The sequence below is a fragment of the Diabrotica virgifera genome, chromosome 4, assembly GCF_917563875.1.
Source record: "Diabrotica virgifera virgifera chromosome 4, PGI_DIABVI_V3a".
In the NCBI taxonomy this organism is placed as follows: Eukaryota; Metazoa; Arthropoda; class Insecta; order Coleoptera; family Chrysomelidae; genus Diabrotica; species Diabrotica virgifera.
In genome coordinates, this window is record NC_065446.1 from 34,494,597 (window position 1) to 34,522,426 (window position 27,830).

At 33.8% G+C, this 27,830-nt stretch overlaps 1 protein-coding gene across 1 annotated transcript; it reads right to left on the minus strand.

Annotated features, from left to right (window-relative positions):
* Nucleotides 1–315: 315 nt before the first annotated feature.
* Nucleotides 316–27,830, minus strand: LOC126883562 (uncharacterized). Its single transcript, XM_050649202.1, has 2 exons — nt 25,472–27,830; nt 316–395 (listed from the first exon to the last, which is right to left on the minus strand). The coding sequence occupies exons 1-2, from the start codon at nt 27,828–27,830 to the stop codon at nt 316–318; spliced, it is 2,439 nt and encodes an 812-aa protein (XP_050505159.1).

Sequence of the window (27,830 nt, forward strand, 5' to 3'; positions counted from 1 at the left end):
GGTTTGTTTTTAAACCAGGAGGAGTAATTCAAATTTACCTCCTCATAATGCTTGTTGTAATTGTTCCAACCGCAGGCAAGTTTACTCCACTGTTATCAAATTTTGGCACTAATGACAATTATAAAATTTTGACAGTATTGGCATTTCATAGGTTAATTAAGATATATTAGAGTTTTTTGTGTTTTCTGCGTTATTCCTTTAATTCTTAGATTTTTAGTCTGCTTCTACATAAAAAGCAGTTGTTTTTAAAGCTCTTTAGCGACGTATTAGTATAATATTATAATATTTATGGATTACTATCGAGGGCCGATATTATCAACCAAAAAAGAGGATGTATTTGGTGATTTTTCTAGTGACTGTTTTAGGTGTGAATCTGTCTGTTTTATTTCCTCCTCCTGGTTTAAAAACAAACCATAGTAACCGAATCTATAAAAAGTGCGAAACAATCATCGGAGACGATCAGTTTGGATTCAAAGGGAACGAGCACATGGAAACGGGAGAAACCCAGTTCAGAAGCCTTTAGATTTAGATAGTTCTGGCCTAAAAATTCTACGGCCAACAGAATGTTATATTTTTATGAAAAAGACTAAGTTTTCAATCTAATAGCACATAAAATAACACCAAAAATATTACTCTGCATCCCACCAGATTGAAAACAATGCGAAACAATCATCGGAGACGATCAGTTTGGATTCAAAGGGAACGAGAACATGGAAACGAGAGAAACCCAGTTCAGAAGCCTTTAGATTTAGATAGTTCTGGCCTAAAAATTCTACGACCAACAGAATGTTATATTTTTATGAAAAAGACTAAGTTTTCAATCTAATAGCACATAAAATAACACCAAAAATATTACTCTGCATCCCACCAGATTGAAAACAAGGGGAACCTTCTCTGGTTACACCTCCGAGGTTTCTACAATTTGCAAGCTTCTTACAATTTATAATTCACGTCCATCTGCTCAGCGCGGTAAAGTTCCAACGAGAATGGTTCCCTTAGTACTACTTAGTATAATTTTATGCTTCTTAGACTTCGAAAACACATTTGATAGAGTAAGAAACGATCTACTATTAGAACCATTGCAACAAGTAGGTTTAGATGGGAAAGACACTATAAAAACTACCTACTAAAAAAATAAACTAGAACCAGAATGCCAGAATTACGATCGAAGGTTCCACGTCTACCATGGGAGCCCATACCCAAGGGAAGGGGGACCGTGGCCCCCCTATCTCTTCAGGTGCTTTAAACTATATATGGTTGTCCAATGTATACAAAATATAATGTGCAACATCTTCACGTCTGCCCCCCCTAAAAATTTTTATATGGGCGCCCGTGACGTCTGCAGAAGTGGAAATTAGGAGGTGAGTTAAACAAGAATGTGTTTTGTCACCCCTGCCATTACTTAAATCTTTATCCCAAGTTTCTATTTAAAGGGGCATTGGAGGACTCCAATGATGGTGTCAAGGTGAATGGCGTAAACATCAACAGCATCGGATACGCCGATGATACAGTGTTGATTGCGAATTCTGACTTGGGTCTAAAACGACTCATCTACAGGACCAACTTAATCTGTGAACAATACGATATGTAAATTAACATTAAGAAAACCAAAATGATGTCAATACGAAAAAACCAGAATGTACCTCCACCTTGTACAATATAAAAGGGCACATTTTAGAACAGGTCAATAAATTTAAGTGCCTGGGGTATTGGATCGATAGCAGCCTAAATGCTGATCTAGAAATAAGATCGGGAATAGAACAGGCCAGAAAATCGTTACAAAAAATCAAAAGACTGTTATGTGATTCTCAAATAGTAGTTAAAATAACTGTGTCGGTTCTGTTTTAACATCAAATATCTCGAAAAATAATTACTTTATCGTTAGAAATAAGGCGCATATTATTTACATAGAAAGTATTCATCATCATAAGAGGCTCGACAATTTGTTGTGGATCTTGGCTTGCTCGCAAAAAAGTTGCCACTCTTGTCCATTTCTGGCAACTTTCTTCCATCTTCTGACCCCTAGAACCTTTAGGTCTTCTTCCACATCATCAATCCATCTTCTTCGTGGTCATACTCTACTTCTTGTGTCCTCTGGTTTTGAAACTGTTAATCTCTTCGTGTATTCGTGATCTGATATCCTAGCAATGTGTTTAGCTCATCTAAGTCTCTGCATTCTAACTAATTTCACAATATCTGGATCGGTGTGTGTGTATAACTGATATAGTTCAAAGTTGTATCTTCGACACCATAGCCGATTTTCATTGAGGGCCCCAAAAATCTTTCTAAGAATTTTTCTTTCAAAACTACCAAGAAGTTTTTCATCATTTTGAGATAAGGTCCACGTTTCAGCCCCATATATCAAAACCGGTCTTATATCAAAACCGGTCTTATTAAGGTCTTGTATATATTGAGCTTAACTGCACCTTTTATATTTTTATTTTTTTAATGTTTCTGGAGACCAGGAACAGTTCTGTTTGCTATTGCTATGTGTCTTTTTATTTCGTCGCTTGTCGTGTTTGTTGTGTTTACTAGCGATTTGAGATATGTGAATTCTTTGACTTGCTCAAAGGTATGGTTGTTAAATTATATTCTCTGTTGGATATTTTGGAAGCTTTTAGAAACCAGCATATATTTAGTTTTTTCCTCGTTTACCACAAGTCCTAATTCACTTGCCGCGTCCGCAAGCCTTGTAAAACACTACACCATGTCTCTCATATATCTGCTCACTATAACTATATCGTCAGCGAATCAATGCAAGAATTTGCGTCGATCTATTAAAAATAGTTTGATTCATTCTAATATTTAATTTTCTGATTGCCTTTTCCAAGGCAAAATAAAATAGGAGATACGCCAGCGCGTCCCCCTGTCTTAGACCATTATTAATATCAAAGAACTTAAGAGTTTTCTCCTTCAATTCTAACGCACGAGCTTACGTTTTGCATTGTTAGTTGGGTCAACTAACTTAGGTAGGATCCCAAAGTCTATCGTTGCATTAAATAATGCAGTTGTTTAACACTGTCATAATCTGCTTTAAAGTCGACGAAGAGATGGTGTGTATCGTTGTTATATTCTAGTAAGTTTTCTAGAATGAATCTGCCTATGCGCTTGAACTTTATGTATAGTTGACTTTGCAGCAGTAAATTCGCATTGCTATTGACCAACAATATCCTTTGTAAAATGTTTAACTCTTTCAAAAAATGCATTACTGAAGATTACATAAAAAGTATTAGGGAATCGACAAATTGTGCTAAAATAACAATTCCGCCAGTGGCTAGAATTTGGAAAAAGGGTCAGCCATTCACTTTCCGCTATCGTACGCCTCTGGTAGTAGACAGAAACGCTTATATTTAGCATAATTTAGTAGGTGTACCTATACTTCCTGCCAAGTATGACAAGGATAAATGTCAAATAGTTTTAAAGTACTGAGTTTAAAACTTAATATTTTGAGCCCATGATACAGTTAAAATATTTCCAATTATTATTAAGAGTAAACAGTAGCGATCAACAGGTAGCAAAAACGCGTTCCAAGATTGCGGCTGTAATTTTGAATATTTTTTCGAGATATTTGGCACACGTATTCGTAATATAATAAAAAATGGCGGTACAGAGCCCAATTTGAAAAATATATTAATATGTGGAAATTACTCTGTAATTAAATACAATATTAAAAAAACGAGCCTGTACCGCCATTAAGAAGAACAAAAAATACACATTCTTCAAATAAACTTTTTATCCGATGCCTAGATTTTGTGTCATTTTGGAACTACTAAAATTTTTTATTTCATTAGTAGTTCCAAAATGACACAAAATCTAGGCATCGGATAAAAAAGTTTATTTGAAGAAAGTGTATTTTTTTGTTCTTCTTAATGGCGGTACAGGCTCGTTTTTTAATATTGTATTTAATTAAAGATTAATAATTTCCACATATTAATATATTTTTCAAATTGGGCTCTGTACCGCCATTCTTTATTATATTACGAATACGTGTGCCAAATATCTCGAAAAAATATTCAAAATTACAGCCGCAATCTTGGAACGCGTTTTCGCTACCTGTTGATCGCTACTGTTTCCTCTTAATGAAACACCCGTATAACCACATATTCTATAGTATGGGCCATTCCACGAACATACGCCTGTTTCGGATTACTTCGACAACGAATATTTTACTGTGCAACATAAGAAGTACGAAAGTAAATGGCGCTAATAATTATTCCAATAAACAACAATGTAATTTGCAATTTACTTTCGTTCTTCTTATTTTGCACAGTAAAATATTCGTTGTCGTAAGTAATCCAAAACAGGCGTATGTTCGTGGAATAGGGTATACAGGCTTCTCACAGTAGCGTCTTAAATCATTTTTGTAAAAAATGTAGTTTAAATTATTAATGTTTTTAGAAACCGTTAAACCTAATAGGGAACTTGCACATTTTTTTATTACATAATAATGTTCATTTTTGTTTAAAAATGAGATTTCCAAAATTTCACGCTTCAAAAACTCATAATAACTTTGAAGTACAAATTTATAATCTTCAGTGTATTTAAACCATTTCAAACAACCCGTGACGTCACATCATTATATTTTATTTATGTTTATGGTTATATTTATATATTTTAATGACATTTATCGTATGTACTGTAATAATATATACCAGTTTGTTGGGAGTTTGACACAATTTTTGATGGAAAGCAACGAAGGTTTACTATGGAAAATAAAGAAAACCACTATAAGTGTTGTTTAGTGTCATTTTGTAAAAGTACAACTATTAAAATCCCCAATAAAATATTTACTGGATTACCAGCTGATAAAAAACGTAGTACAGTAGAACCCCGATTATCCGTGTGCGGATTATCCGGGATGCGGATTATCCGTGCTATGATTTTCTATTACTTAAATTGCATTTTTGAGGTTTTATCAAAATAGCGTCACTGAAAATCACTCGACGGAAACTCTATACGCGGAGAGGTAATGAAAGATTTATTTTTTCTGTTGTCTTTTTATGGTAGGGCTATATGTACATTTACAATAAGAAATAAATCCGTGCCAACGTCCGGTCCCGAGGAACACGGATAATCGGGGTTCTACTGTATATTATTTATTATTCATATTATGTACTTATTTATCTGCTTTATCTTCCCGAACTTCTCCAACGGAAAAATTTTCACCCTTTTGAAAATATGTGGCCACCATACACATATTTACTATACTTACCATAGGTAAGTTATCAGACTGGCCTTTAGAAAAACCCTCTTCGGTCATCTTAAAAAAATTGTCTTAAGTAATAAAAAGACTAAAAATTGTATTAACAAAAACACTCAAATATTAGTCATAAATAGTAACTCTAACGGCCCGTTTCACAAAGTTAAGTTAACTTGTGGTTAAGAGATAACCTCAAAATTACCCCAAAATATGCGTTTCAGTTTCATAATTGTTACCCTTCTGGGTATACCCATAAGGGTAACCCACTCCAACCTCTGGTTAAAAATTCTGTGAGTTAACCATACTTCGCCGTTGACCTGAAACTAAAACGCATATTTTGGGGTAACCTCTGGTTACAATGTTGCCAATCTGCGGATAATTATCCGATTTGCGTACCTTTTTGAGAGTTGTCGTATCTTCTTCGTATCTTTAAATCAATCGGATATTTGCGTATATTTTTCAGTGTATCTACAATCTACTAAAACTTTCTCATCCATATATTCTCAACACCAACAACACATTAATTTTGGTTCCACCCAAATTTTTATACCGGATGAATGTTAGTGACATCCGATAGGTACTTTTCATCTTTTGACAAAAGGGACATGTGCCAATTCTTTTGTGTAGAATTTAAATGCACAAGTGCGTCCAATTAAGGTATACTAATCCAATTCAAATTTCAAAAACCGTCTGCCGTCCGATTTTATTTATGAGTTTTTAGTTTTTAGTCTTTAAGCTTATCAAAGCTAATTCACGCACGATTTAGTTTTATTTTCATTTTATATAGTGCAGTCTAGGGATGGGAAAAACCTACCGATTATAACCTAAAACCGGTTTTTTCTCTGATATAATCGGTTTTTCCGGTTGTGTTTTGTCCCGGTTATAACCGGTTTTCTCTTTTTAAAGTAACAACCGGTGAAAACCCGGATAAGTGAAAAAATACTGAATTCAGAGAAAAAATAGAAAAATTTTTCGCCCCACGCTCGTAAATGAGAAATTTTAAGCTGACTGGAACCTATTGTACATAGGCTATGTCTATAAAAACCGAACACCGGTTTTTGGAACAACCGGTTTTTTTGACCGGTTATAACCGCCAGGTTAAACCTAGGTATTGATTTATTTATTATTTATTTTTCTAGTACCTAGTTTTACCTACCTCTACCGAAAGTATACTTTTCCGGACCTGATTTTAAAAGTTGCAAAGTTGTACTTTTGCTCCCTAGGGAGGAAAAGTAAAAGTGACGTCATGGTATTTCATTCATGAAATTTAACTTATTGACCAATATCTATTTTCTATTACGTAAGTATCTATACATTTTAACGTTTTTTTATAAAACACCCTGTATTTTGCAGAATGGTAAAAACAGTAAATTGTTATTTTGATTTAACAATGTTTACATTAATAATTTGACTTATATTTGACAGTTGACAGTTATATTGTACCTACTTGTTAAGTTTTAGTTTTAATAAATTTTGTTGGTTAGTTACATAAATAAATTAAGTAAAAATGAAAAATTACTTGTTATTAATTTGACGAAGGTGGAAAAGCCATATGTATAACATGGGAGTAAAGTGTATTTTCCTCCCTTGAATGATTACTGCCCTCCGCTACGCGTCGGGCAGTAAACTTCATTCTCGGGAGGAAAGGTAGCCCTCCCTTGTTATACAAATAGCTATTTCCACCTACCTCTACCGAAAGTATACTTTTCCGGACCTGATTGTAGGGAGCAAAGTTGTACTTTTCCTCCCTAGGGAGGAAAATATTTTTCCTCCCTAGGGAGGAAAAGTAAAAGTGACGTCATGGTATTTCATTCATGAAATGTAACTTATTGACGCCCTGTACAATATCTATTTTCTATTACGTAAGTTTCTATACATTTTAACGTTTATTTATAAAACACTCTGTATTTTGCAGAATGGTAAAAAACAGTAAATTGTTATTTTGATTTAACAATGTTTACATTATTAATTTGACTTATATTTGACAGTTGACAGTTATATTGTACGTACTTGTTAGTTTTAGTTCTAATAAGTTTTGTTGGTTAGTTACATAAATAAATTAAGTAAAAATGAAAAAATGACTTGTTATTTGAGGAAGGTGGAAAAACCATATGTATAACATGGGAGTAAAGTGCCTTTTCCTCCCTTGAATGATTACTACTTCATTCTCGGGAGGAAAAGTAGCACTTTCCTCCCTTGTTATACAAATAGCTATTACATACATGAATTAGGTAATCAGCTAGGACACGAGATTTTCATCTATAAGCGAAAAATTTTAAACTGTGAAACAGAGAATCCAGTAGATTAAAGGGCCGGTTGTTCGAACGCTAATCATAAATGGAATCAACTGATCATTATCAAATATTTAATTACTGTCAATGTCAACTTTGATTGGGTTGCTGAAAACATAATTGATTACAATTATGAGATTAATTGATTAATTAATCAATTACGTTAATAATTGTTACGTTAATTGATAATGAATAATTAATCAATCAATTAATTATGTTAATTATCATAATGATAATTGATTACAATCAAATGATTGGCGTACGAACAACGGATTTTGTTATTTGATGGTGGTTAAGGGGAGTAAAAGAATAACATTGGCAACATTGATTTTAATAACAGAATAATTTTTGACCTAGCATACCTTTTCGTGACAAATCGGATATTTTTCGAGCGATCATCGGATAATCTAGAGAAATGCGATTGGCAACACTATCTGGTTATCTCTTAACCACAAGTTATCTTTACTTTGTGAAACCGGCCGTAAATATTTTTAAAACTGTGTCAAAATAAATGCCAAACCTCCGTGACCCGTCAAAATAGCCCCGTCAAAATAGCCCCGTCAAAAAAGCCCCGTCAAAATAGCCCGAACACAAAATAGCCTCGACAAAATAGCCCGCAAACAAAATAGCCCCGATAAAATAGATCGCACACAAAAAAGCCCCGGTCAAAACAGCCCCGGCTAAAATAGCCCCGGCTAAAACAGCCTCTTATAAACAATTACATAATTATTTATACAAGGTGTCCAAAAACTGTTTTTTAATTTAAATTATTTGACAAAAAGGAAGAATGTATTTAATTTTAAATGCATTTTACTGTTGCCCGAAAACGGAAAAAAATGTTTATATCATAAATTAACATTGATTTTCGCTTAACTTAAATGTTCAAACTTCCAAGAGGCAGCAAAGACAGGACTCGAGTTCTCTGAAAAGACAATTTTTATTTAATGTGGTTAAGATAAACATCTGAATAGAGGATAATTACCATTTCCGAAAAAATGTATTTTTAAGGAATTATTTCATGATGAATTCTGAAGGGAGCTTTTTTTCGGGGCTATTTTGTCGGGCTATTTTGTCGGGGCTATTTTGTCGGCGGGCTATTATGCCGCGGCTATTTTGTCTGCAGGCTATTTTGTCGGAGCTATTTTGTGTGCGGGATATTATGTCGGGCCTATTTTGTCGGAGCTTTTTTGACGGGGCTATTTTGACGGGGTACCCCAAACCTCAATTGCCAACAAACCAAAATTTTTAATCGTCTTTAGGAGCCAAACGAAAGGAAAAAAACTTTTTTTTCTTTGATATATGTTTTAAATAATTATGTTATGTTGTTATTTATAGCATTTTTTTCGAATTAATAATTTTATGGAAGTTCCCTATTCTCGGGATAAACTTAATCTGCCATTTTTTTACAAATCATAGGTAAATAATTTTAGCATAGATAGGTACCATAGGTACAATATTAAAATAAAAAAGTCCTTTATGAATACATTGTTGTATTCCTGCTAGGAATGAATGAGAGGCGTGTTGCTGTCACCAGGGCACCTTTTATAGAAGGTCCGTAACTGGATTGAGACTTCTTTATTGTTTAAAAAAAAACATCAATAAAAACTTATACTGTGTTTTATTTGCACCTTGTAGTACAAACTACAACTTGCTACAACTTGAGTAAGTCTCTAACTGAATTGTTTACAACAAAAATTTAGTTTTTATTGTTTATTACTTTCATTCTACAATATTTACATTAACCACAATAACAAGTTTTCATAAACAGAAAATATAATGAAAAATAGGAAAAAACCTTATTCTAGAACGAGAATATTTCGATATTTTAAATAAGGAATCTTTTGTTTATTGTTTTCAATGGAAAATTTATGATAAACAATATTTTAAATGAATTTATACAGTATGAATAAAAAGTATCTAATGCAAAAAAAAAGAATGTGTGTGTACTATGTACGCACGTAAGAAGTTATACTTCTATTATATGATTTCTTAAAAATAAATATACTTTAGACAGTTTGTTTTAATTTTTTTAAACACGAAACTAATTTTGTGCTTACCGCTTTCAAAAAAATAAAAGAAAAGTGTAGGATTGCTCCGTACTCGAACTCAAGACCTCTCGATTTCTGGCCGAATGCTATACCAAATACGCTACGAGGACTGTGTCTGTATCGGTTCGGACGTACCTAATGACAATTCACGGTAACAAACAGACAAGGTGAAGTATAATAAATATACAATAAAATGTTTTAATAATACTCATCTTACTCCTGAGGAAGACAAATCCAAAGACGCAAAAATTATAATAAATATATTTACTAAAAACACTAATATATCCTTTTCACACCTTTTCTTGCACTGATATATTTATACATAACTTGAAAGATTCAGCAACTAAACGCCATACTGTCTGTGTGCGCATGTGCGCAGTATTATGAAATTTTACTCTCAATCGCGCCTAAAGCAGTATAACTTCAAAAATAACTTTATACAGTGTGAATAAAAAGTATCTAATGCAAAAATATGAGATATACAACAACATATTATAATATATTTCTTTTAATGCATAAGGCTTTGTTTTTATTTTTTATGTGTACTCCAAATATTTTAAAAATGTATCAACAACTTTTCTCTGGATATACTACTGCTTATTCGTGTTCTGTTAAAACAAAAATTCGATCCAGTTCCTAAAAGTTTCCTCGACTTTATTTTAAAGTAGATACATGTTAACTGATAGGGATTCATTGATTTTATGTCCATTTAAAACGACATTTTGAATACGGAAGGAATGAAGGGTAAAAGTAAGGTGCGGTTTAAGCCATTTTTACTGACTATCGTTCCTAAACAGTTCCACAAATATAAATTATTTAATGTAATACGTTTTTAATTACTTTGCCTAATGGTTGCATTTATACAGGTGATTAATAATATAATAGCTAGTGAATGTAATGTTTATAGCCTCATCGCATCTATACCGACTGTTTAGTATTTCATAATAGATACTCATATCTAGATACACGGTAGATATTTATGACCTATAATTGACCGTATATTGATCGAATCATTGACATCGAAAACTGTTAGAATATTTTTTTATCAAGTGAATTTTTCGAAAATATGACGTCAATTATTAAATTTATCATGATTTCTAAGAATTTCAACACAATTGAGTTAGAGCGTAGGCGCAAATATTTTACGGCTACCCCTACTTTTTCTTTCTTTACACGGCAAATTACGTATAGTAAAGTTCTCACTGGTATGAAGATGTAAACATTAGTTGACAATGACATTGTAATCATTAACATAGATATGGCTATTTCGTTCAGTTTTTGGATCTTTTTGGATAACCGTTACTTGTTTAATCGTTTAAATAATTAATTCAGTTAATTAATAGCATTCTTTTTTCACTAACTATATATTCAGTGATTACAATAATTTATATACTATACAATAAAAACTAGTAGTCGAGAAAAAGTGATTGTGATTTTAATAATATTATTGTTACTATGAAACGCTTAGATAAATTTTGAACATCTTTAGCAACAAAATTCTTGGATCATAGAATATACCCTGGTGTATTCGGTGCTTGGATCTTCCATAGATAATAAACAATAAATAACTTTTTATTAATTTCAAGCCTTAAATCAATTATTTATCAAATACACTACCAATATTGTTTAATAAACAACTCAAAAATTCCTGAAGCCGTGTCAAATATTGTTAGTAGCTTTGGTTGTCACTGTCTTGTCACCCATTCTGTTAGACTGAGTTAGTTGTATAAATAACAAAGATAGCGAATGTTGGATTTGGAAAATATAACTAAGGAAAATTTGATCATTTTTTTCGAATCCTGGAAAAACAAATAAATGTTTTTGAAAAATTTAAACGCGGAATGAAAGACTACATCATTACCTAGGACAGAAAGTCCCTTAGAATAAACAAAAAGTCTTCTGAATAAGATATTTAAAATTAAAAATCACACTCAATTTTCTCTTCTTTTTCACCCCTGTAAATTATTCAAATAAACATTATAGGAGTTTTCACCGACTTTTTACTCTCGTTAATGATGTAATCTTTCATTTTGCTTTTAAATAAAAAAAAAACGTAATTATCTTTTATACTACCACTAGCTCGTATAATATTACACAACCTTATATTTTTTAAGAAAGAAGATATCAGGAAGGATAATATAATATATAGAAATATATATAAAAATATTTCTATAGAGTTGAAACCACACCGAACCCAATCAATAATGTCAAATTCAAGATCCATATTTAGTTTTACCATAAAAATAGTATATTATTCAACGAGCATGTAATGATGGCTATTACTCACGATGATGAAGTTATTCATCAGAGTGAGTAATAGCCATTACATGCAAGTAGAATACTATACTTTTTCTACGACCTTTTTTTATTTGGATTAGTAGAAAAATATAATTATCAACTACTAACATTATTTAAAAGTTTTCACCCTATTCGAGAACGGAGCCAAGGAAGTTGGTCTTAAGGTCAACGAGGACAAGACCAAGTACATGGTGGTTACGGAGAACCCAAGACCAAGGGTTAGACAAAACGTAACAATTAATGAATACAATTTTGAAGTCGTCAAAGAATTTAAGTACTTGGGAGCGATCATAACATCTGAAAATAACTATGAAAAGGACGTGGCAGCCAGGATTATTGCAGGAAACAGGGCATATTACTCGTTAAGGACCCTACTTAAATCAAAAATATTCTCAAGACCAGCAAAAATAAGAGTATATAAGACAATAATTCGTCCCACAATAACGTACGGAAGCGAAACCTGGACTCCGAATCAGCGGGAAACAACAAAATTACTGGTACTTGAAAGAAAGATACTGCGGACTATCTATGGGCCTTGCAGAGAAGAGACAACAGGAGAATGGAGAAGAAGACACAATGATGAACTCCAGACAATATACGGAGTTGAAAACATAGTACGCTACATTAAATCAAACAGATACGATGGGCGGGTCACGTACTAAGATCAAGTGACGAAAGACTTCTAAACGCCACATTCTGAGAAAGGCCCGATGGAAAAAGGTCAGTTGGTCGCCCAAGAAAGAGATGGAAGGACGCAGTAGCCAGCGATCTACGCAAAATGGGAGTACAGCAATGGGAAATAGCTGCTCAGGACCGACAACAATGGAGGGAAATAGTAAACGCGGCCAAGACTCACATAGAGTTGTAGAGCCAAATGATGATGATGATGATGAACATTATTTAAAACGAAATATTTTATTTTTCATAAGAAAATATATTTTATATAACTATGGCAACACTGTTAGAATTACACTCGTTGGGCTCGTTGGGCTTATAAAACAATCAAACAGTTGTCATTATGTCATGGAATTGCGGTGTTTTTTAAAAATAAGACATATTTTAAGGCAATTACATGAAAAAGAATGTGTGCTCTCAATTAAAATCTATTGTACAATGAACAGTAAGGTAAAACAGAATTCATTAATATGAATTTCATATCCGTAAGACCTTTTACGAAATTAATACCGATTGTTTATTGTTTACCTTTTAATAACGTCAATCTTAAAATGTCAAATCTTGAAATTTAAACGTAAAAAATATACTAACCCATTGTTAAAGTTAAAAATCCTTTAAACATTTTTCAAATTTAATTGTTCACATAAATTACAATGATTATTTTAATAAATAAACAAGTTTAAGTAATTTTATTTGCTAATAGGTATATTAAAAGTGCCATGCACCACTTGAATCTAACTTCAACCCGTGAGTAATGACCCGCGAGTAACTTCAGCCCGTGAGTAATGAATTATTACTCACGGGTAAAGTAATGGTAAAGTTATTATCTATTCAAAAATAGAAAATAATGAGTATATTATTAAACGGTCGTAGAAAAAATATATTACACTATTTTTTGAGAAAATTAAATAAGTCACCCCTATAGGGTTAAAACCACCTCGAGCCAGCCAATAATTTAAAAGGTCAAACCGGCAACTGAGTGTATGTTCTCAAAAAAATTGATAGTGTGTAAAAAATGTTTTATTATCAGCTAAGTACTTTCATCACATAACGTGCCATCATCAGAGCTTCGTCCTCTTATGAAACCTTCATAGGAGAGCAATTGCTAAACGACATAATAATAAACATAGATCCTGGACAAAAGCCACAGATGTCGGGTATAACAACCACTTAAATTAAATAAATTACATCTAATTTCTTTTTTATTTTAAAAAGACATTTAACTGTTCACGTGGGCTTAAAATGGTTTGACTCAGCCATGTTGTCTTTTTAAAATAAAAAAGAAATTGAGATGTAATTTATTCAATTTAAGGGGTTGTTATACCCGATATCTGTGGCTTTTGCCAAGGATCTATATTTATTATTGTGTAGTTTAGCAATTGCTCTTCTATGAAGGTTTTATAAGAGGACGAAGCTCTGATGTTGGCACGTTATGTGTTGAAAGTACTTAGCTGATAATAAAACATTTTTTACACACTAACAATTTTTTTGAGAACATACACTCTGCCGGTTTGACCTACTTAGAAGTGTGTCTTACAGTCTTTTCCAAATAATTTAAAAGTCGGGATTTATACTTGAATTCACCCTGAAATCAATCAAACCATAGATAATTCGGGATCTGTACTTAGTTTACTAAGAAGTGTATAGATATATCGTCCTATTAGAGGTAAAACTCACTAACTACACTTTTCAGAAAGTGGAGAAAAATCGATTTAAAGGTACAAATTGTTTTTTAAATTCACCTCACTTGAACATTGGAATTTTTTTAATGCAACTTTTAAGAATAAATAAAAACAGGTATTTTAAGCCATGTTTCGTCACAGAAACTATGATATAATCAATATTAGATCAATTTTTGTAGTTGATTAGTTTTTCCACGAACACAATTATTGGATATTGATATCCTATTAGAAGTAAAACTCACTAACCACACTTTGTACTTGATGAGTTTTTCCATGAACACAATTATTGGATATTGAGAAGTTAATGAATTTGTCTTCATGAAGTATCATAACGTTTGGATTCAAAATGAAAGAAATAGATAATGAATAAAATGTTAATAAACATAAATAAGTTTATACAAAACAGCTTCCTCTATACAAAATCACATGCGATAGAAACAGAAGTAATGTTATTGTTAAAATATCAACATTCATTTTTAGGCATTTATGTTACCCTTTATGTAAGCTATCTGTTGCAAAGAAATTTAAACTAATATTCCTTTAATCAATCTCCGAACAGATAATGCACATACATATAATATATAGTCTCAACAATAAAATATAACACACAGGTCCCCTGCTTATTCGCAAAGTAGATTATGTTACACAATTTATGTAAGCTATCTGCTACAAAGAAATCATCTAGACTCATTTCTTTAATCAATCGCCGAATAGATAATGCACACAATTAAAAATAATACACAGTTATATTTACTAATGTATTGTTTAAAAGATCACTAAGTACCGATTCGGCACCCCAGATTGCAAGGAAAAATTCACTAAGTGCAATAATAAGTCTTAATGAGTTTTACCCTGAAACCGAAATTCACAATGATGCACTTAGTGAATTATACCATAAATTATCTCAGCAGTTAGAAGGGTTAGAGCCCCAGGTGACTTCTCCAGGGCTGGGCAGTACCGTCTTGAGTTCAAATTGATGAAAATGTCAAAATCTCAAAAAAGTGCACTTAGTGAGTTTTACCTCTAATAGGACGATGTGTATATTACGGTATACCTCAAAGTTACCACTCGCGTCACGATTTTTGATTGACGCCAAATACGATTTTAGTCCTGTCAAAATTCCATACAGAGCGATAAGATGTATTCACTTCAACAATAATAAACATTTTATTATTCATTGCAGTACTGTTTATTTTAGTTCATTTACTCACGGTTTTTGCTATAAATTTGAAAGAACTGCTTGGATTGACATGACATTTATCACACACATAGCTAACATGTCAAAGAAAAAAGTGATATTGTACCGATGTATGCTTTTGCCCTGGGGGTAGTTTCGTCCCTTCTCGGGGGTGAAAAATATACGTTCAAAATAAGTCCGGAAGTGGATAAACTGACTAATTCTAAGCAACTTTTGTTCTATAGCGTTTTTTTACTGTCAATAGCTTTCTAGTTATTTACAAGTGAATATGATAATTTTTCAACAAAAAAAAAACACGTTTTTCACGGTTTTTCACAAATAACTCAAAAAGTAAGTATGTTATCAAAAAAAAACATTCTCAGCAAAAATATACCGTAAAAAAAAAAGATAAAAAAATGTTGCATGTATGAGGTCTGTAGACCTAGTAGACGCAGAATTGTAGCTAATGAAATATAGGTTTATATTCGTCAAATTCCAAATCGAATATTTCAACCAAATCGTAAAATAACCAAAAAATGAAGGACTTTTTGGGAAAAACTCATTACAAATTTTTTACAGTGTATGAAAAAATCTTTATATTTTTTTAAAGTCTCTAGCATCAAAAAATAGCAAGTTACGCTCAAAATAAAATTAGTCGCTTTTTTTGTAAAAACAAATCAAGAAAATCACCCCCTAATAAGCATCTCAAATTATTAACAAATCTATTTGCATCTAATATTAGAACTTTAAACATTATTTACATAATCTGTAAGTTTCATCTGTTCAAAGTGCTTATTTTTGAAAAAAAATTATTTTAAAGAAAAAATTTTTAATTTTTAATTTTGAAAAAAAAATGCATTATTTTTCTAAATATTTTAGAAATTATTAGTGGTACCAAAAATATCAAAGAGTAAAAAATGTAGGTTTTACTTTTTTGAAAATTTTGTATTTTTTTTTCTGTAAGACAATAATTGGTTAAAATATGGCTGTTCAAAATTTGCATACACTCGTGATTAGTGACTCGTTCAAGCCCTTTCAAAAATAAGCACATTGAAGCATTGAACCGATGAAACTCACAGATCATATAAAGAATACATACACAAGTAAAGCTACTTTTGAAGCGGTATAACGATTAATTTCATTTGGGATGCAAATTAGGGGCGGATTTTCACGATTATTTTATATAAAAAAGGACCAACTCTCTTTTCAGGGTAACTTGCTTAATTTTGATGCTATAAATATTTAAAAAAATAAAAATAAAGCTTTTCCTAAACGCTTTTAAAAAGCTGTGATGAGTTTTCCCCAAAAAGTGCTTTATTTTTTGGTTATTTCACGTTGAAATATTCTATTTGTAATTTGACGAGTATGAACCTAATTTTCATTAGCTACAACTCTGCTTCTACTGGTCTAGAGACCTCATGCATGTACACCATTTGTTCACTTTTTTATAGGCTATTATTTTCGCTAGGGATGTTTCTAATGATAAAATACTTACTTTTTGAGTTATTTGCGAAAAACCGTCTAAAAATGTGTTTTTTTGTTGAAAAAAGAAAATCAGATTATCCATTTCCGGACTTTTTTTGAACGTATGTTTTTTCACCCCTGAGAAAGGGTGAAACTCACCCCCGAGGCAAAAGCACACATAGGTACAATATCCCTTTTTTTATGTGACATGTTAGCTATTTGTATGCTAAATTTCATGCTAATTCAAGCAGTTCTTTAAAATTTACAGGTTTTCTAATATTTTTTTCTACGAGCGTGCAAAAATGTCTACTTTCGCGCACGCATTTTAGATTAGAAAGTTTCACTTTTCCGAACGCGTGTTACTTTTCCGCACGCGTGTTACTTTTCCGCACGCGTGTTAATTTAGATATGTTAATATCTAATATTTAGATATTATTTACTAATTTATTTCAAATATATCTTATTGTGTTCCTGTTTTAATGAAATTAACGCGACAATTCGATGAAATAAAATTTTTTGCACGATTGATCATTTTTGACTGTTTACCGTGACAGATTTTACGTCAGTAGGTGACATTTACTAGCAACTCGACGGTAAGTAATCCAACTCGACGGTAAGTACTCCAACTCGACGGTAAGTAATTCACTTACCGTCGAGTTAAAAAATCTCTTAATTTTAATTTATTTTTTGAAAGAATAAAGAAAACTAACGAATTATTTATTAATATTGAAACTTATGGTACAATTTGTTAAATTATTTAATGAAATCCCACTTGTTTGGGCTGTGGTTTCACTTCTAACAGAAACTCCTGCAGAATCGCATACATTAGTAGTATCCAACATTTTTTCTCTTCAAATACGCGATCAAAGTTGAAAACTTGGAAATATCAATGCCATCATAAAGAAAAACGGTGGATTTAATCATTGAATATTCTGCCCAGAGGCTTCCAGGAGCTTTCAACTACATACGTCTTTGAACGAAATATGCCAATAGAGTCTGATCTTCGATTCTTAAATTCTTGCCTTCGCACCATTTTTTAAAACTTTGGTAGGTATTTTGATAACGGATTTTGGATTTTTCGGGAATAATTGCGGGACACCCTTCTTCCCAAGCCCGTTCAATTTCTTCAAATTCACTTTCGCTCATATTTTAATTTATAATAATCAAAATTGTACTTAAAATTATTGACAACTAAATAAAAACTCAATTCTCCATTGTTGTTATGCACCCTAGTTACTACCTAACAACCAAAGTATCTATTTTGATAAAATGAATGAAACTAGTCGATATGACGAAAATGTTTAATTTTATAATTTATAATGGTATCAATCGTGCAAAAAACGTTATAAGCATGTCGAACGTTAAGGGTAACCGATCTCAGACAATAATTGGAGGAGGAGCGGAGCGACGACTTTGTCTTCGATCAATTGTCTTCGATCGGTATAAAACCCTTACCGTTCTCCATACTTATATACTAATTTTGACATAATATTCGAAAGTCAAATCGGTAGACAATAACAGTCGTTTTGAATCATCGTCATGGAAACCAAGATCGTCGTCATGCTAACTAATTATATTGAAAGTTTGATTTTGACAACCTTGTCAAAGAATTAATTTGTGTATGTATTTTCGTATTAATTAAATTAATTGATTAAGATTTGGTAATTTTTTAAAGACTCTTAGAAAAAATATTGTTCCTAACTCTTGCAGAAAGTCTCTTTTCCGCACTCGACTGCTTGCCGAACTCCCGCTTCGCGTCGTTCGGCAAACTGCAGTCGCGTGCGGAAAAGAATGACTTTCTGCACTTGTTAGGAAAATAACTATACTGTCAGTTAATGGTCTATTTTGCCGCATACTGTAATTAGGGAAGTAGGAATTCAACAATATAGAAGTTTCCTATGGCCCGTTTGACGATTCGCCACCCTGTATGTAGAAAGTACCAGTTTCTATTCTAAATTGTTATAAAAAAAGACTAAATATCCCCAACGAATTCCACCGTCAAATATAAAACGGTATAGGCATTATAAAAAACTACCCTTTGCACTTTATAATGCTCTGACTTGAAAGCTAAAAGCTCCATGCAATAACATTAGAAAAGGATTATTTCCTGTTATTTCCTATTGAAACGGTGGTTAATCAGCATATAAAAGTCTGAAAGCAGAAAGAGCTTCATAGGAAAATGCTTTGGGACTTTTTGCTGTCTACTGAAAAACGACACGGGCACTAATAGAATTTTTTATTGGACGAAACTCCGGGATTAACGTTTAATCGGTTTCACTGCTACTTTTATTATTGGAAATGGTACAGTTTTATATTGTGTAGTTTTAAAAGTTCAAAATTGTATGTCATTGATAAGAAGACAAAACAATCTATTGTTAATCATTTTATCAGAAATGACCTGACTATCGCCAGTTATAAAAACAAAACAAATATACAATGTTTATGGAAATTGTAAAATACGGCGATAATTTATTTATTTGCAAATTGATATTTTTAAAATATAATATTTTTATAGATAATATAAATGCTACAGGGTAGGTTTTATGTCACTTTAGACGTATGTGAATTATAAATTTGAATTCTGATGTTACGGGTTTCTGATTGGACCACAACCGCAGGGCCCCCGCTACCATATGTGCAAAGTGTGCAATGTACACGGGCGCCATCCTTGGGGGGCGCCAAAACCCAGGGTCACAAATTGAAGAAAAAAAATTGCAAAAAAATCATTGTTAAACAAAAGTTGAGGAATTAAATAGGATTAGGTATCTATTATCTATAAATATACATGAAACATATTTAAATTAAGTGACAACGATCTTTTAAAACGTTGTTTTGTTAATAAAATTTTTAAAACGTTAATAAAATCATTTTTAGGTAAAATTGTGGCTTATTTCCCATTTGAATATACTTGATTATAAAAATGCCACAAGAAAATAGCTTCAGAACAACGTTGTTTTGTTCTTGAAGAACGACTGACAGATCAGGATAATAAGGATATAGACTCCAATCATTTGTTTTGAAAATAAAGCGTTAAAGTTATTTTCATTACTTGGTGATACTGACCATTTAAATATATTACCATATATTATATTTGAAAACAATTTTAATCTCCACCGTTTCAAACGTATGCATTTCACTAAGAATTCTTTTGACATTTCCTAATCTGTAGCTTTTGGCGAGGGATCTTTTTCAAAGTTAAAAATCATTTAACGGCAATTCTTCAAGAAAGATTGCCTGAGCTAGCAATATTAGCAATTGAACAAGAAATTTTTGATGGTATAAATTTTAGCGATGTAATTAATGCATTTGCAAAAGCAAAGTCTCGGAAAATATCGCTACTACAATTAAGAGCTATTTTTTATTTTTCTATTGTACCTATAGCCCAGTGAAATATAGCGATACCGTATAATTTTTAGGGTCACAAGGTAATTGTATGAACATTTGGATTTAGGTTCTACTTCCCTTCACTTCAAAGTTTGACTTGTGCCGTTGGTTACTTTTGCTTGGGAGGTGAAAGTTACCCCTTTTCGGGGTGCAAAAAAATATAGGTTTAAAATAAGTCCGGAAATGGATAAATTTACTAAAACTGACTAAAATTCTAAGCAACTTTTGTTCTATATAGAGTTTTTTGTAACTAAATCAATACTTTTCCGAGTTACTTGCGAGTGAAAATATTTAGTTTTCAACAAAATAAAAAACACCTTTTAGGCGGTTTTTTTGCAGATAACTCAAAAACTAAGTATTTTATCGGAAAATATTGCTATCAAAAATGTAGCTTATAAAAAAACGAAAAATATTGTACCTATATTCATGAATTCTATAGACCTAGTAAATTCAAAATTGAAGCTGATGAAAAGTACATTCTTATTCGTTAAATTGCAAGTCGAATATTTCTACGTGAAATATTTTAAAAATGAAGCACTTTTCGGGGAAAACCGATTAAAACTTATTATGACTTCTAAAGTTCAGTTTTTTGCCTTATTTCAAGCACCTACCAAAATACTAACCTACCTTCAAAGAAATAAATAAATAAACATGAACCAAAATGCCTTAAGGGGCGACAAAATCCTTTTTTGCACACAGGCGCCAGGAGCCCTTACGGGGGCCCTGCACAACCGAATAGCAACGGCACGACAGTTAGTCTTGGTCGTCCTTTGAGAAAGTCTCCAAACTGTCGTTACGATCTTTGTCGTGACGACCAAAGTCGTATGGTGTGAAAGGAGCTTTATTCTTTAAGTGCCGTCTCCCAATCGGTGGTTGGATATCATCATCACTATCTTGACTCTATCTACCGCCGCTCTATTTTATGGAACTGCATTTAAACCAGTCCCTTTAATTTTTTTTAACCATGCCACTCTCCTTCTTCTTATATTCTTCTTCTTATAGTCTTGTACCAGATATTGTAACTTTCTTATTTTTATTGTGATTATGATTTCGTGTTCTTTGCTCATTTCTCGCTATTCTTCCGTGTTTGTTTTCTTCTGTGTCCATACTAAGCATCTCTCTGCAACACCACAATTCAAATGACTGTAGCGTGTTTTTGCTTCAACATCAAGCTTTCAACTTGAAAGTTGAAAGTTTCAAGTACACATTTCAGTACTGAAAACGTGTAGCATCTGCAGTGTTGCCAACCGCTGAGTAAGCTTTTTTCTTCAACTTACCTTAAAAATTCCCACTTTTTTGAAAAAATGCCCTCCTTGTTTACAAAATTGGAGAAGATAAATGTTGAATAATATTCAAATATTTTGATTTTTTAAAAATATTTTACAATTTGAACTGGAGCAAAAATTCTCTTTTGAGTAAACTTTTTCCCTTTTTTTACTATTTATGTTGAAAATTCCCTCAAAAAGGGAAATTTCCCTCCGGTTGGCAACACTGAGCATCTGAGAGCTCGTACTCTCATTTCTCATCTAAGGTCCTTATAGGGCTTTTCATTCACAGTCATTTGTTTCGAGCTTCTGTCATGTGTCACATAATATTAATATATCTACGTCATACGTTATCGCTATATACCAATGATACAAACCAAAGACGTATGGCGTAGATATATTAATATTGTGTGACACATGACAGAAGCTCGAAACAAATGACAGTCGATGAAAAGCCCTATTGCAGAGAATTGGCTTCATTTTTACAAACTGATTTCTTGCTGTCCGTACAATATAGATACCGTTGCACGTCATTATCTACGTCAGAGATCTAAGTTAACATTGTTGCCCAATTACAAAAAATTCTTGAATTCGTTTTAAATGAAATAAGTGAAATGAAGTGGATTTACACAACAAAACAAATTAATATTCAACGTAAATAAATAAAAACATTAGAAATAGAAAACCAGAATTAAATTAAAATCTTTCTGTAAAGTAAATAATAAAAACAATAAATATAATAAAACAAATACTATAGTAAAAAATAAAAATAAATCTGAAGTTTCATCACCGCAACTGTCAAATAAATGCCAAAATGTCATATTTGTTCGATCGCAGTTAGAGTGTAATCCGAACAAGTGTGCTTTATAAAAACTCTTTATATTCCACTTATACAAATTAAATGAAACAAGTTATGGTATGTTTTTCTAAATTTAAATTACTGGAAATCTTCCAATATATATGTGTTACGTAGGGATGTCCACGAGTTACTTCACGCAAAGATCCCTGGTTCGAAATCAAATTAAAGAAAATAACTTTCGTTTACAGAAAATTACCCCTATTAAAAATACGCAAGTGTAGCTTAAAATAAAGTTTTTATTTGGATGTTATCCGAAGAATGTTACAAACTCGACTGACTTAAAAACATAATATCCAATATCTACACATTCCTTAAAACTGCAATACATTCTTATCGTTTCAATCTCAAGTGGGCAGGCTAGTAAGCCCATCATCCCTTCACCTTAAAACAACGAAAAACAAACCATATGGCTCGCCGTATGTATAAAGCAGAAATATCTTTTAAACACGGACACTGCCATATTTTATAATGACTCGACATTCTCCCACCTTGGGGAATTTGACAAAATTTCTCAAAAAATACAGAGTCACGAAAAATTACAATAAAATATCAAATAAAGTAAAAAGTAAAATATATCAAAAACAAACAGAGTCATGAAAAAATCAAGTCAAGAAAATGTCACTTGAATCTTACAGGAGTTTTAACTACCCGGCCACTTCGCGTACATCTTTCATTTAGATCGGGTGCTCTGCTTTTTGTCACTCCCGCACTTATTTCACTTGATTCTTCCTCAGCCTGGAGCTGACAACCGTTCTCTTGAGGCACTGTCTTTGGAGCCGCATCCCGTAGGGTAATGCCCTGGATATTCTCGCCAGCAGTAACTGCCTCCACGACTTCCACTGGGTAAAGCCTTTGCAACGGTTTCAGAAGTTGGCCTTGTGCTGTCGCAAGACGAACTAACCGCACCTGATTATCTCTACCGGGTAAAAGTTCAATAACTTTTCCTAAAGGCCACTGAAGACGCTTGATGTTTTCGTTGCCTACTAAAACGACATCCCCGATAGACACTTTAGACACTTTCGTCTTCTTCGTTCCCGCTTTGAGTTGAGCCAGATATTCAGCACGAAATCTTTTTCGCAAATGACTTCTCAACTCTTGCAAACGGCGTATTTTGCGTGTGAGAGAATTCTGCTCTAGCAAATCACAATCCGGCAACTCGTAACTGACTTGCTCACGTAAAAACATACCTGGCGTCAACGCGGCTAACTCAGTAGGATCATCCGAAATATACGTCAATGGCCGCGAGTTGACTATACTCTCACAATCACACAACAATGTCAATAAGTCTTCATAATTGAGAGACGCTCGACCCAAAACTTTTCGCAAAAGTCCTTTCACAATACCTATTAATCGCTCCCAAAATCCACCCCACCATGCAGCTGTAGGGGGGTTGAAACGCCACTTAATACGTTGTGTAGAACTATATTCCGCGATCATGTTCCAGTCCAATTGCTTAAGCGCGTTCTCAAGTCCCGTAAAATTCGTTCCATTGTCACTATAAACCGTTCTCGGGCGTCCACGCCTGGCAACAAAGCGACGGAAAGCTTGAATAAATGCATTTGTTGACAAGGAGGTAACGAGTTCCAGATGAACTGCGCGATAAACGGCACAAGTGAACAAACAAATCCATGCCTTCTCGCCCGATTTCAAGTAAAGAGGCCCAGCTAAGTCCACCCCGGAAATCTCAAACACTGCAGCATCTCGAACTCTATCGGCCGGCAATGAAGGCGTTTGTACTTCGAACGATTTCCCATCTTGTCTCTTGCACACACCACATTCTTTTAAAATGGACCGCACAATCCGTCTACCCCCTAAAGTCCAATATTTTTCGCGGAGCAAACTAAGCAGTCCCTGTGTACCAACGTGACAAGAGTTTTTGTGTAAGCTCAAAATCAACTTGCGCACTATAAAATGTTCACCCGGAAGTAAGATAGGCAGACGAAAATCTTCCGTGTCAATTCTCTCGGTAACGCGAGTTTTTAAACGTATAAGTCCAAATTCATCGACAAACGTGTTTAGCGAGGAAATTCGTTTCGTATCTGAACCGAACGCTTCTTTCTGCGCTAACTTCAACACAAACATTTCGGCTTTGTCGATTTCCTCCGCGACCAATTCGCCTGTAAGTTTTCCATTTGAATTTCTCGTATTGTAACAAAATCGTAGCGTCCAAGCCATCATTCTTAACAGTTTTGTGTACTGAGAAAAGTAACGCAGGTGCCAATCGTCGGACGTCATATTCAATAGTGACGAAATGGCTTTTTTCTTTTTCTCAGTGCCGACTTCTTCTTCATCAACCTCTACTTTTTGTTGGGGCCAATAATTTTCGTTTCTGTACAACCATTCCGGGCCCTCCCACCATCGAGATTCGAACAATTGCCGAACACCACAGCCTCTTGATGGAAGATCGGCAGGGTTGAGAGAACCAGGCACATATTTCCAACACTCAGCATTGGCTAAATTTCTAATCTCCTGAACTCTATTAAAAACAAAAACAGACCAGTCATCCTTACGTTGAATCCAAGAAAGAACCGTAGTGGAATCACTCCAAAAATAAGACTCAACATGCTGAGAAAATTGTCTTTTGACTGACTGATAACGTCTAGCACCAATAGTGGCTGCCAACAGTTCCAATCTAGGTATAGAAATCTTCTTCAAAGGAGCCACACGACTCTTAGCTGCTATAAGAAAAATCGAAACACCATCATTCCGAAGAACTCTCAAAAACACTACGGCTGCATAAGCTTTCTTACTTGCATCTGAAAAGGTGTGCAAACTCCAATGGTCAGCTTCAATGGGCCCAGCCTGGATCCAACGTGGAATCTCAATACTCGACAGTTCAGGAAGATGAGTAACCCATTGACAAAATTCCTCAGCCATGTCATTCTCGACTGGTGCATCCCATCCCAGGCGCTTTTCCCAAAGTTTCTGCAGCAACAGTTTAGGGAACAGAGATACTGGACAGGTAAAACCAATAGGGTCAAATATACTCTGAGCTACAGAAAGCATCAGTCTCTTAGTTATGGGTTCTTTTCCGACCACTCCCTGAAAAATTTCACCATTGATTTTTAGTGTGTCTCTTGAGGAGTCCCAGAGAAGACCAAGAACAGGGACAACTGTTTTTGTACTACCAGAAGACTCCCACCCTCTCAAATCCATCTTAGCTTCCTCCATGATGGCAGTTGCTTCTGATACGAACTTTCTCAACTCATTCTCATCAGTAACACTAGTCACACAATTATTCTCTTCGGGATTATTTACTATTTCGATCACACCCTCGTTCAACCACTCATTGAATATTAAATTATACGATTCAAACAAATTTGACTTTTTCAACTTATTTAAAGTAGTATCTAACCTTCTTCTAGCGACAACTAAATTATCTGAAATTAAAGGATGCTTGTTCAACCAAGGTAACATAACCTCATACCTACCTTCGTTGTCACATCGGATAGTCTCATAGAAAAAATTCTTAGCCTCCTTGGCCGCCACCTCTCGTGTCAATTTTTCTACAGGATCGGTTATCCCAATAATATCAAGCTCCCAGAGTTTCGCCACAGAAGAACTATCAACAAACAACGCAATCGACATCATAGATGTGCTGAAATTAGAAGCAACTGCCGGCACCTTGCCCATAAGAGTCCAACCTAACAAAGTTTCAACTGCTACAAGACCACACTGTAACTGATATTTCCTTCCTGTATACAATTTGCCTACAACATCAGCTCCTAACAAAATCTCAATTGGTGCTATATGTCCGACATCGCTGAGCGAAATATTCATGTCACTAAGTTCCTCAACCCAAGGGCCGTGATAAACAGGAGAGACATCTGCACAAATTTTTGGTTGATCTAAGGCATCAAATGAACAAGAGTAAGCTCCTTCACTCGCAGTTACCTTGTATAATTTATGTCGTTGTTCAGAAGTACTTTTACCGCCAAATAACGTATGTACGATATTTTCCGTTCCTTTAGCAGAAAAACCCATTTCTTGTGCGGTACGCTGTAAAATATATGTTCTCTGCGATCCAGTGTCAATAAGTGCCCTTACTTGTTTAGTACCATGTGCACTTCTTATGTTTACTCGCAGAGTTTGTAAAAAAACCTGTGTATTATTCAAATTCGCAAGCGTCTGATCCTCAGTCCTATTTTCTTCCGAGCGGCTGATACTTGAGGTCGATGTATCAATTTTGTTAACAGGTAAATCAGGACACATCAAAACAACATGGGATTTACAACACAAAATACAATTCAAACGTGCTCTACAGTTCTTCGAAGAATGTCGCACCTTCAAACATCGAAAACAGGCTTTCTTCTCTGACAATGTTCGTCGTTTCTGTTCCATAGACAATTTTTGTGCTTTAAAACAATTGATACTGTCATGCTGTCCTTCGCAAAAAATACACCTGTCAACCTCATAATTTACCAACCCAGCCGCGGTCGCTGATGGCTGATCAGTTCCTTGCTTTGGTAATTTTATATTCTTCTTTTCAACCAGGTTATTGGATTTATATTTATTTTCAGTCGATAAACCAAAACCTTCCGTTGCTAAATTAATTTTTTGTTCATTTTGAACTTCATTTTGTAGAAAACTCATTAGCCCACTTAATCTGGTCTCCAAAGTTGAAACTTCTGCAGATTCTTCGACATTGTGCATGGATACGGAACCAGAAGGCCTTAAAAACTGTGAAGATCTATGCCATAGTCTGATCATATCCTCCGGTAAACATGACTCAATAAGGGGATACAATATTGCCGCATATTTGTCAGCAGTTATGCCTAAGGTCTCAAGTGAACGAAGTTGACTCTCTATCATATCATATAGTGCAGAAACATTACAAGAACTACTAGAAACTCGACTCAAAATTAACTTTAAGAGTTCCCTAATATATACTTCAATCTGGAGATCCTCTCTGCCAAACCTAGACTTTAAACTCTTTATAATTTTTGAGTAATTATCGGCTACTGCAGGAAAACTCTCCACTAAACGTCTGGCCTTACTACCGTCTACAGTGGCTTGTCTCAAATAAGCTATTTTGTCGTTTAAATCAATCGATGGATCATCATGCACTACTCTGAACTGCGACCAAAATGGAAGCCAATCTATCAAGTCCCCAGAATATTTCTTGAATTCGATTGGAGGTAATTTAAAACTGCGCTTACCTTTTAGTGATGACTCTGAACTTATTAAACTGGGTCTGTCTTCAAATTTGTACTTCAGTTCATAGTAGCGTGTGCTGTATCTATCCTTTGCCTCCATCTCACTGATTAATTCTGCTTCGGAAGCCTTTTCGACCATAGCTTCAAATACCGCACTTTCCACGACACAAAGCTCATTGTACTTAACTTGTAAAAGTTCCCACTGTACACTAGTTTGTTGCCAGGGTCGAGTGTCCACCGTTTCAGATAACAAATTGTCCAAAACATTAGCAGCTGTCGTAAAAACAGTACGAAGCACTGCTCGACGTTTTGTTTCTAATTCTAATGCCAT

Excerpts from the sequence above, each read along its gene's own strand:
- LOC126883562 (XM_050649202.1), bottom strand. The coding sequence starts at position 27,830 with ATGGCATTAGAATTAGAAACAAAACGTCGAGCAGTGCTTCGTACTGTT. Across the intron at positions 396-25,471 it reads GAGAGGGTGGGAGTCTTCTG|GAGGAGGAAATAAAACAGAC; the intron begins GTAGTACAAAAA and ends TTTTTAAACCAG.